At 34.6% G+C, this 11,648-nt stretch overlaps 1 protein-coding gene and 1 pseudogene across 1 annotated transcript; one reads left to right on the forward strand and one right to left on the reverse strand.

Annotated features, from left to right (window-relative positions):
- The first annotated feature begins 590 nt into the window (after positions 1–590).
- Positions 591–3,151, forward strand: LOC112091341 (receptor-like protein EIX2). The gene is made up of 2 exons (XM_024164720.1): positions 591–2,661; positions 2,775–3,151. The coding sequence occupies exons 1-2, from the start codon at positions 591–593 to the stop codon at positions 3,149–3,151; spliced, it is 2,448 nt and encodes an 815-aa protein (XP_024020488.1).
- A 5,665-nt stretch (positions 3,152–8,816) lies between these two features.
- Positions 8,817–11,648, reverse strand: part of LOC112091342 — a 7,887-nt pseudogene continuing 5,055 nt past the window's right edge.

Genomic DNA, 11,648 nt, shown 5'->3' on the forward strand with positions numbered 1-11,648 from the left:
CATAGCTCATGAACGAGGCATTTATTTTCCTAGAAAAATCAGAGAAGTGCTTTCACACGCTAAAACTGCCAAAAGTTGGTAATATTGCAGTAAGAGACACGTTCAGTGGACTTATAAATTAGTGCCTGATCAATGAATGAGCATGGAAATTTTGTATTCTATGTTTGAATTATTTGGACCAGGTTTTTTCCCCTTGACAAGTAAAGCCCAGACTTTTTGAAGTCTTCGAAATACGTCTCAATTTCTTGTCCATCAACTACATAAATTTTTGGAGACATAAAGGACTGTATACTTGTTACACTTAATGCACAAAAAAAAAAAAAAAAAAAAAAAAAAAAGAAAAAAAAACAAAAAAACAACTGTAAAAATTAAAAATTTTCTTCCCAACTAATGCACAAAAAAAAAAAAAAAAAAAAAAAAAAAAAAAGGAAATAAAACTCAAAAACCAACTGTATAAATTATAAATTTCCTTCCGATACTGAAGAGTAGTTGTTACTCTTAAACCCTGACCAGTTTCCTTCAAACGATGAGTGGAATGTGCTCTCAAATTGTGGTGTTTTTAGTGCTTTTGCTTTGCACTATCTGCACCTATGGATCCAACAGCACTTGGTAAACAGAAAACAAAATCAGGTGCCCTGCTCAACATTAAACGCGATCTTCAATTCTGGGATGTACCCGATCTTCTTTCTTCTTGGGGGAATGAAGAGGGAGAAACAGACTGCTGCAAGTGGCTCGGGGTCGGGTGTGCCAACGATTCTGGTCACGTCATCAGCCTTGATCTTTCTTCTATCTCAACTTTGGGCATCAATGATTACATGTTGAACTGGATTGTGGGAGGTAAGATCAACCCTTCGTTGTTTGAGTTGCGATATCTGAATTATCTGGATCTTAGTTTCATTCAATTCATGGGAAGTCGCATCCCAAGTTCCATTGGTACTCTTGGCCATTTAAGATATCTCAATCTCTCCTACACTTTTATGGGTGGAGAAATTCCTCCTCAACTTGCGAATCTTTCCAATTTGCAGGTTCTTGATCTTGGCTATAATCATTACACAATTAATAGCCTTAAGTGGCTTTCTCATCTTTCTTCTTTAATAGACCTTCGCCTGAATGGTATAAATTTGAGCAAAGCCTATGACTGGGTGCAGATTGTTAACCAACTCCCTGGCCTGACAACCTTGGAGTTAGGTTATTGCAATCTTCGCGACGTCGTTATTCCTCCATCTTTTTCCTCAGTCAACTCTTCAGCTTCTTCTCTTTCCATCCTCAATCTTTCCAACAACAACCTTTCGGTTTCTGTATTCTCATGGTTGTTTAACTTCAGTAATAGTCTTGTTCATCTCGACCTCTCGGTAAACCAGTTAGAAGGTTCTGTTCCAGAATCTTTCGGAAAGATTACTGCCCTGAAACTCCTCGATCTCAGCCGCAATGATAAGTTAAGTGGCTCCATCCCAGAAGCTTTTAGCAAGATGACTGCCCTGACATACCTCGATCTAAGTCGTGACAAGTTTAAAGGCTCCATTCCTGAAATTTTTTTCAACATAAGCTCCCTTGAATACCTTGATCTTGGTGATAACATGCTTGAAGGCGAACTTCCAAAATCCATTTGGAACCTGAGTATGCTACGTACACTAAGAATAGCTTCAAATAATCTAAGTGGAAATCTCCCTCAAACTAGTTTCCAGAAATTGAAGCAACTAGAAAGATTGGATATTTCGAGAAACTCTTTGGGAGGCGTGATTTCTGAAGCTAGTTTTTCAGAGCTTTCTGAGTTGCATTATTTGGATTTGTCTTTTAACTCGTTAGCTTTGAACATCCATTCTGAATGGATTCCCCCGTTCCGTCTGCGTAACATATTCCTTGGCTCTTGCAAGTTAGGCCCCCAATTCCCAAAATGGCTTCGAACGCAAAAGAACTATTCCTTTCTTGATATTTCCAATTCTGGAATTTCAGATTCTATTCCCAATTGGTTTTGGAACCTTTCTAATGGATTTCAAAGCATGAATCTTTCAAACAACCAACTAAATGGAGAAATTGGTAATATTTCGCTAGACTTGCATGAAGAATTGTTCAATGATAACTTGGACATTGATTTGAGTACAAATCAGTTGGAAGGTGTGGTACCATCTTTTCTATTCAAAGTGGCTGCAGTAGATCTTTCCCGGAATAGATTTTCAAAGCTAAATGTCCCATGTAACATCAACGGACATACGGCCTTGAAATTTCTCGATATTTCGTATAATGAGTTGTCAGGGGAACTTCCCGATTGTTGGTCACGTCTCAAAGAATTAAGACTTCTTATTTTGGCAAAGAATAAATTAGCAGGAAAAATTCCTCCCTCTATTGGCTCCTTAACTGAAATCGAGGCATTGCGATTAACTGGCAACAACTTCATCGGGGAATTACCTGCAACATTGAAGAACTGCACACAATTTTCAGTTATTGATTTTGGAGGAAATAAGCTATCGGGGCCAATTCCGACATGGATAGGGGAAAATTTGCATGGTCTTATTATTCTTAGCATGAGATCTAATTACTTTAGTGGGAGCATACCTTCACATCTATGTCATTTGACAAATCTTCAACTGCTGGACCTGTCTCTAAATGATATCTCTGGAAGCATACCGAAATGTGTCAGCAATTTTACTGCAATGAGAAAAGGTTGGGAAGATGATAGAACAACCATTACTCATTTGTACGCAACTCAAAAAGTAGTAGTGACGGGGCATACTTTGGCCAAGAGTATGAAGACGATGTACAATTGCAATGGAAAGGAAACCTTATGGAGTTCAAGAGTATTCTTAGGCTTGTAAAAAGCATTGATTTGTCAAGCAATAGATTGACGGGGGAAATTCCAACAGAAATCGTTAAACTTGATGGATTGGTTTCTTTGAACTTATCAAGAAACAATTTGCATGGACAAATCCCCCATGAGATTGGTCAGTTAACATCTTTAGATGTTCTTGATTTATCAAGGAACAACCTTCTTGGTCAAATTCCTCGCAGCCTCACTCAGATTGATCGTCTAAGTACATTAGACTTGTCGAACAACAATTTGTCTGGAAAATTCCGACCAGCACTCAACTTCAGAGCTTCCCTAGTACTGCATTCATGGGAAATCCTGAATTGTGCGGACCTCCACTCTCAATAAAGTGTCCAAGTGATGATCAAGAACATCATGTTTTTCGAGGTACCACTCAAGAAGCTGATGAGCTTTTAACCCGAGGATTTTACATTAGCATGGCGATTGGGTTTGTAGTAGCATTTTGGGGAGTTTGTGGCACATTAATCTTCAACAGGTCGTTCAGATACGCATATTTCAATCTCTTGAATGATGTCGGAGACTTTTTTTGGGCAATGACAGCAATATACAAGGCAAAACTACTAAGGATGATCAAGAGCTAGACGGTAAGTATAATCTTCCCCCTCTCTCAAATGTTTGTACTAATGATTAATGCTATACATGTTCATACATAATTTTCCACCCTATTAAAGTAATGGCACTGATTTCGTTGATCGTTTTCATGGTAGGAGCTACATGTTTTGCATTTCAGAAGGCGCCATCGCCTTCCATCCAAGAGAAGAGTAGACCTCATATTCTGTTGAAGATAGAGTGTGACTATGCTGATTGTGCACTTGATCTGTTTTTCTAACGCCCGAAATTTTAGCGTGATTAGTTAATTTAATCAAGCGATTTGTGTGTTAATCAAAGTTTATTAGGATGCCAATTACTAAACTTTTGGTAATTATATTTTGCATTCCAGTGTATTAAATATTAATTTCAAGTTATTTTGATCATATCTTTAAGTTTTGGTAATTTTCATTTTCTGCGTAAAATTTTGTGAAATTATGATTTTGCCCCAAATTGTTAAAATTGCAAAATAGCTTTCTACTTTTTTCCTTCTGCTTCACGTGATTCTATCAGCTTCTCTTAAGTTGATCAGTTGCTAAGTTTTGTTATTCCCAAGGCACCGAACCATTAGTTGACTATCTTCATGGCTATATCTATACATCTGTATAAGTTTCAAAAAGTACTGTTCATGAACAATACTTTTTGGTTGGAACGCATAGCGACCCCTTCCGCGCCCTCTGTTTTTTTTTTTTTTCTTTTTGTTTTTGGGCTTTTTTGCAATCTACACTAAAATTAATTAATTTATTCGTTTTAGTTTTTTATCGCTTTTTTTTAATTTGCACCCTAAAAGTAATTTTTATTTCATTTTAGTTCCTTTTATCCTAAAATTTATTTATTTATTTTTATTTTCTTCTTTTAGTCTTTTTTTTTTCATTTTTACACTTAGACTTTATTTTTTGTTTTGTTTTTCCCTAAAACTTATTTATTTCTTTATTTTAGTCATTTTTTATTCTTTTTTTATTCTAATCCTGAAATTTAATTTTTGTCGTTTTGGTTTCTTTTATTCTAAAACCTATTTATTTCTTTGTTTTGGTCCTTTTTTGACTTTGCGATTGATTTGAGGTAAATTATGGATTTTGGGAAATTGTTGTAGCATTAGAAAAAGAATTCCCGTTGCTGAATATACTATTTTTATATTTTTCTTAGTTTTGGAAATGATTTTAAGATATTTTAAAGAAAAGTTTAAAAAAATGGAGAATTTATCTTTAAGAGTGCATGAGTCTGGATCTTTACACTTTATTCTTGATAAATACTATTTTATTAGTGTAATTATTTGACTAAAAAGGCTATGAATTAAGCGTAAATGGTAAAAATTCTGACATGTGCACTTTCAAGAGATATTTGTCAAGATTACCCTTAAAGTTTATACCTAGATAGGCCGACTTGGACACACGGTGCGAAGAGTGCACCTTCCTAATTGGAGGAATCGCCGCGGTATTTATTGGTGATGGCCCAGGAATATTACACGCTACCGTAAATTATAGTAAGGACACTGGCTGCATTGTTGGCATTATTCATATATTTTTATTTCTGCACGTTTATTAAATTTTACATTATTCAATAATTATTTATAGATTTATTTATTTTACAATGTTATTTTGGAAATTAGTTTTGAATAGTTGGATTTTAAAAATGTTTGTTTTCAAAGAAATATCTTAATGAGCATTTCGTTCACGTTTTAGTGTTTTAAAATTATCCCCTCCCAGATTAAGTGGATCGAAATAGATAGAACAATCAGATGAGTTGTCAAGTGATGTTCCGTTAAGATTGCTAAAAGTGGATTTGAGGTATAAATTATTTGAAGTTTTCGCATTTCTGATCTGTTGTATGAGAACTGTTCTATATGGCTTGTCTCAGTACAATATTATTTCCAAAAGATTTTGTTTTCAGGCTATTTTAATATTTTATGAACTTTTTAAGTCTTCATGAGGTGGCATTTTATTATTGTTTTTTACTTGATTTCAGTTTTTCGGACTTGGATTATAGTAAATCCGGGGTTTATTTACTGTTAATTTTAATTAGTCGCATCCCTGTTTTCGGGACGTGACAGTTTTCCTTGAAGCATAATTGTGTGTGTGTGTTTTTTTTTTTTTTTTTTTTTTTTTTTTTGAAGTTGGGACAAGGAGTTTTTGAACTCCACACCTTAAGGTAGAGTCATGTGTAAAATTATTGTTATACTATGTCTACAACTGCGCATATTTATGTAACATATAATCAACTCCTACTTTTATAGGTTATAATAATCATCACATGTTTAAATTTATTCGAGTGTGATGCAATAGATGTTAATTTAGAATAGGGTGTTGTTTCTAAAGATGATGGATTTTCAACTACTTGCTAGCTAGAAATTGAAAAAGTGGAACTCGAAGATCGTTGTTTAGCAGACGAGATCAATAAAAAATTTCACTAATGAGCATAGCTAACATTAATTTCCTTGATTCAGGAACATTGATCATCATTGTAAAAAAATTACCATTGAAAAGAAGAGATGTGATATGGACTCCAGCACTATTTGGTTATGATGCGTTAAAAGTCTTGACTTTTCTAAAACTTTTCATGTTGATGCGCATGCTTCAGAGGGAAGAAGATAGACATCACAGAAAATATATAATTTTTGTTGGTGCTGGACTTCGTCCTCCTATCGTTGTCCTCCACGCGTCCAACATCCCACAATCAGGAGATCATGGCAATATGGAAACTACCCATTACAGAAGTGGAAGGCTCACTCTCACAAATTTAGGAAAGTGGAGATAACTATCTACTAGTGTAGTAGTGGGTTTAGCCCTATAAATATGGCTGAGTTGAGCCATAAAAAAAAAAAAAAAAAAAAAAAAAAAAAAAAAAAAGGGGGTTTTTTTTTTTTTAAAAAAAGGGGGGGTTTAGCAGGGTTTTTTTTTTTTTAAATGAAGGAGGAGGTTTTTCACTAAAAAGGATAAGTGACTTTCTACAAAAATTTCCATTCAATCTCATGTATCACCATTGTACTCTCAATTTCATATAGTGGAAGTATTCTCAACACTGGACATAGTTGTTATTTTAAGAGTGAACCACTATATTTTTTTGGTGTCTTTATTTACTGGCAGTACTTTATTTATTTCCATTCATGTAATTGAGATTATTTTTGTCTCGTTATAAAAAGTTTGGTAGTGAAGATCAAACGGTGAGCAAGGACCCCAATTATTACGTCTAATTATTTTTATTTTTTTATTTGACTGTAGAAACTGGGGTCTATAATTTTCTTTCTAGAAAATGTTTTTTTCTGAGTATTAAAATTATTATGAAAATTCACAAATGTAAGTGTACGCTATCATTAGCAAGTATCTAATAATTTTATTGAGTAAAAATATCGTCCCACGAGAATTGACCGTTATTAATTATTGAAATTGTGTCAACTCTAACTTTATTTGAATTAAACGAAATACGAATGATAATGACAAAAACTAAAACGAAAAATTGAAAATTAATGCAAGAAAAGTAACTAAATAAATGTGAATTATCAAGAAAGGAAAATCAATAAGCTAACACTCTAGGGTTTCTGGTTTCACCAATTTAAATTCTAAAATTCAATTAATCAATGTATATTCACATGTCTGAATTTCTCTAAATTAATTATTAATCTTTCTCTAATATTAACAATAATATTCCAAAAAGCAAATTCTACATCACTGTTAAAATTCTAAACCTGCCAAAATTCATAAGATCAAGAAATTTATGACACTACACAAGCTTCATAGATATCTCTATCCTATGACAATCTCATCGTATATCAATCAAGAGCATATTCATTTATCACTTCTTGTCTCAAGTCAAATATCTAATTATGTAAAAGTTGGCCAGACAATCACAAGTATTAAACTCAAATTGAAACACCTAACATATTCTGAAATAAACATCAATTACTTAACGATAAGAATTTGAACATTTATAATCCGGCTATATCGTAGTCCTAAAAAAGAAATAACATCCTAAAAATTATCTTAACAATAATACCAACTCAGTCATTTTCATGTATTATTATAATATTCAAATCACTGTCGTTTTCAAAACGCTCACTCTGAAATTCTCGTAGTACTTTTAATGCAAATTATCATAATACTTAGACTTAGTAATCTTGGGAAATTGTTTAACAATAAAAACTTGGTCGTTTTCGAGATTTATCATAATATTGAAAACAGAGTCAAAACATGGCAGTCATAATATACCATCATTTGGACTACCTAGTAAGAAACATCTAGTTAAATGGACTTTATGGTATTCATATAAAAATAAAAAATAAAGAACTCCTAAAAGTTTGACACAAAAAGTCGATTCTGATAATATTAAAATGGACAAAATAACATATATAACAACGACAAGAACATAAAAACAGCCACAAATTTCCTTTCAAAAAAAAAACAGCAATAATTTTTAAAAACGACGGTGGGTAGCCGAGAAAGGGAGAAAACAAAATACGATTAAAAATATTTAAAACACGACAATAAAACATAAAAAAACACCAAAAGAAAAGGATGAAAACAGAAACATTTAGGAAAACAAAAAACAAAAAAAGAAAAATACACAAAATCGGCAGCAATTTTTCAAACAACAATAACTATGAAAAACCACAATAAAAACACAAAAAATGACACATTGCATCAGTTTTGCAAATAGTTGGTTGGGGGAGAGGTGGAATTGCCCAAATTAATTCGGAGGGTAAGTTGTCAAAGCTTTAAAGTATAGGGACAAATGTGTAAAACATCCATTTAAAATGACAATAAATTAGAAAAACGACAATGACAACTTCATTAAAATTGACATGAACTTAAAAAAGGCGCCAACTTGAAACACAAGAACATCCTAGAAATAATAAATAAATAAAAAAACCGAAACTGAACATAGAAATGTCAAAGAATTTAAAATCGGCAATAACGTAGCAATTTAGCAATAACAACCTGAAACAAAGGACAACGAAAACTTCAACAACAACAAGCCTTAATCCCAACTTAATTAGGGAAACGACAACAAAAACTTAAATTACAAAAATAAAAAATCAGGTGCATAACCTCAAAAACTAGAACAACGTAAGGACAGGGGGAAAAAAAGAACTTAACACGGAAACAAGAAAGAAAATGTAAGACAACTAATGCGACAATCACATGGAAACCGACAAAGACCGGTGAAAACAACGATAGCTTTGAAGAAAACATTGAACCAGAGAAAGAACAACAAAAAGAACAAGAGCTCGGAAACGACAAATTTAAATTGAAAACGACAAGTTCATTCTTTAAAAAAATTAATATATATATATATATATATATATTTTTAAAAAAATAATAGGGGAAAATAGTTGTCTTACATTTTCTTTCTTGTTTCCGTGTTAAGTTCTTTTTTTTCCCCTGTCCTTACGTTGTTCTAGTTTTTGAGGTTATGCACCTGATTTTTCTTCTACTTCTACAGGGATGAGAGCTGAGTCGATTATTTGCTCTAGTCTTTCGGGCAATGCCATCTTCACGAAGTTATTGAGATTGAAACCATCTTTGAACATTTCATCAGTGGGGCTTCTTCCTGTGAATATCTCCAACACAACGATCCCAAAGCTATACATATCCCTTTGCCCATTGCGTACTCTGAAAAGCAACATATTTAGTAGTTAACTTTGTGTTATACAAATATAGATATCTGAAAATTAATTTCAAAAATTATAGTAGAAGAAATGAACAGTACTGTAGACTTTTTACCTGGCGCAACATACCCAATTGTTCCCGTTATTCCGGTTGTGCTAGTTTGACCCTCGGAGAAGCCAGTGGGGCTTGAGATCAACCTTGCTAATCCGAAATCACTTACATGAGCAATCATTTCATTGTCAAGAAGAACATTGTTAGGTTTTAAATCGCAGTGAATAATTGGCTGGTCACACTCTTCATGAAGATAGTGTAGCGCAGAGCCCACATCAAGAATAATATTCAGTCGTTGGTTAAGGTTCAAACTCCGTGGTCGGTTTTCACCTTCAGTGACTGGGTGCAACCACTTTTCTAGGCTTCCATTCGACATGAATTCAAAGACTAGAGCCTTGAACTCATTTCCTTTGTAATCCATGCTAGAGCAACATGTCAAGATCTTGACAAGATTTCGATGCCGGATGTTTCTTAGTGCATTGCATTCGGCAATGAAACTTTTGTGAGCTCCTCTCTGGTGAAGATTGAGGACCTTCACAGCAACTATGTTTTCTTCATGATCAAGAATGGCTTTGTATACAGAGCCGAAACTGCCTGTTCCAATCAGCATGCTCGGAGAAAATCCATTGGTAGCTTGATAAAGCCTCTTGTATTCAACCTTCGAAAGAAAACCAATTGATGTGTGCTCATGAGATGGTTTCCTTTGTGATTTCCTCCTCCAATAAAGAATAATGATAGATGAAAACAGAAGGGCAAATGCAGCTGCACAAATTATAATAATCATCAATTTGACATCTTTTGACTTTCCACGCTTGGACTTTTTGATGGGGCACGTTGGAAGCTGCAGTTTCAATATGTTAGTTAGATGCTTTTAGGACTGCAACTTGTCCACGTGTTAGATAATTGTTTTATGCTTCCTTAAATGTGTCCAGATGTTCTTTATGTTTCCTTCAATATGTCCATGTGTCCTATATGCTTGCAATTTATTTGTTTTGAGTTGGTCCTAGTCTTTAGGAAGCAGTTAGTTTGTTTAGACGTGTTGCAGTTTATGGCTTGATTCTCGGCCACTATGTTAGTTGTTCAGTTTTTCTTTTTTTATATAATGTAAGCTTGATGCATCATGAATGAAAAGAATTCCCAGTTTGCATTCCCGTATATCTTCCTCTTGTTTTTCATCTTTAAAACTAACTATTGGTATCAGAGCTCTCTTCTTAAGGGATCTGGGTGAGTTTGACGAGTCATGGAAGCCGAAGCTAGTTTCTCATCCATTGCTCCACCGGTGTTTGATGGAGACAACTACCAGATTTGGGCAGTACGCATGGAGACATACTTGGATGCTTTGGATCTTTGGGAAGCAGTGGAAGAAGACTATGAAATCCCTGCACTTCCAAACAATCCCACCATGGCACAGATCAAAGCGTAGAAGGAGAAGAAGACAAAGAAGTCAAAGGCCAAAGCATGCTTGTTTGCTGCGGTGTCATCAACAATTTTCATGAGAATAATGTCCCTTAAGACAGCTAAGTCTATATGGGATTATCTCAAAGGAATATGCAGGAGACGAAAGGATAAGAGGAATGCAGGTCTTGAATTTGATAAGGGAATTCGAGTTGCAAAAGATGAAGGAATCTGAAACAATTAAAGAGTATTCAGATAGACTTCTCAGAATTGCAAACAAAGTGAGGCTGCTCGGGTCTGAATTAAGTGATTCAAGGATTGTAGAGAAGATCCTTGCCACAGTGCCTGAGAGGTATGAAGCGACAGTTACAACCTTGGAAAATACCAAGGATATGTCAAAGATTCCCTTAGCGGAATTACTTAATTCCCTGCAGGTACAAGAGCAGAGGAGGCTTATGAAGCAAGATGTCAACACTGAAGGAGCCTTACCTGCAAATCATCACGAAGCTGACAAAAACAAGAAGAAAAAGAAGAAAGGCCAAGAGGGAAATTCGGTTTCTCCTACTTCAAGTAGCAACAAAAGCAAAAATGGAAGTTTCAAAGGTAAATACCCTCCTTGCCATCACTGTGGGAAGAAAGGTCACCCTCCATTCAAATGTTGGAGGAGGCCTGATGCTAAATGTTCCAAATGCAATCAGATCGGACATGAGGCAGTGATATGCAAGAATAAAAACCAGGTTCAGGAAGCTGATGCTCAAGTTGCAGACCAAGAGGATGAAGATCAACTTTTTGCGGCATCTTGCTTTGCAAGTCAAAGTTCGACTGAAAGTTGGTTAATTGACAGCGGCTGTACCAACCACATGACCAATGACAAGGAACTCTTCAGAGATTTGAAGCCAACTGACATTACTAAAGTCAGAATCGGCAATGGTGATTACATCTCTGTCAAAGGGAAATGAACAATCACCATAACCAGCACTGCAGGCACAAAGCGAATTTCTGATGTTTTCTACGTACCAGAAATTGACCAAAATTTGCTGAGTGTAGGTCAATTGATTGAAAAAGGCTTTAAAGTGATCTTTGAAGATAGTTTCTGTCACATTCTTGATGTCATGGGTCAGGAAATTCTCAAAGTGAGAATGAAGGGCAAAAGTTTTTCTTTTGATCCCATCAAAGAAGAACTTGCT

The sequence above is a fragment of the Morus notabilis genome, unplaced genomic scaffold, assembly GCF_000414095.1.
Source record: "Morus notabilis unplaced genomic scaffold, ASM41409v2 Scaffold42, whole genome shotgun sequence".
In the NCBI taxonomy this organism is placed as follows: domain Eukaryota; kingdom Viridiplantae; phylum Streptophyta; class Magnoliopsida; order Rosales; family Moraceae; genus Morus; species Morus notabilis.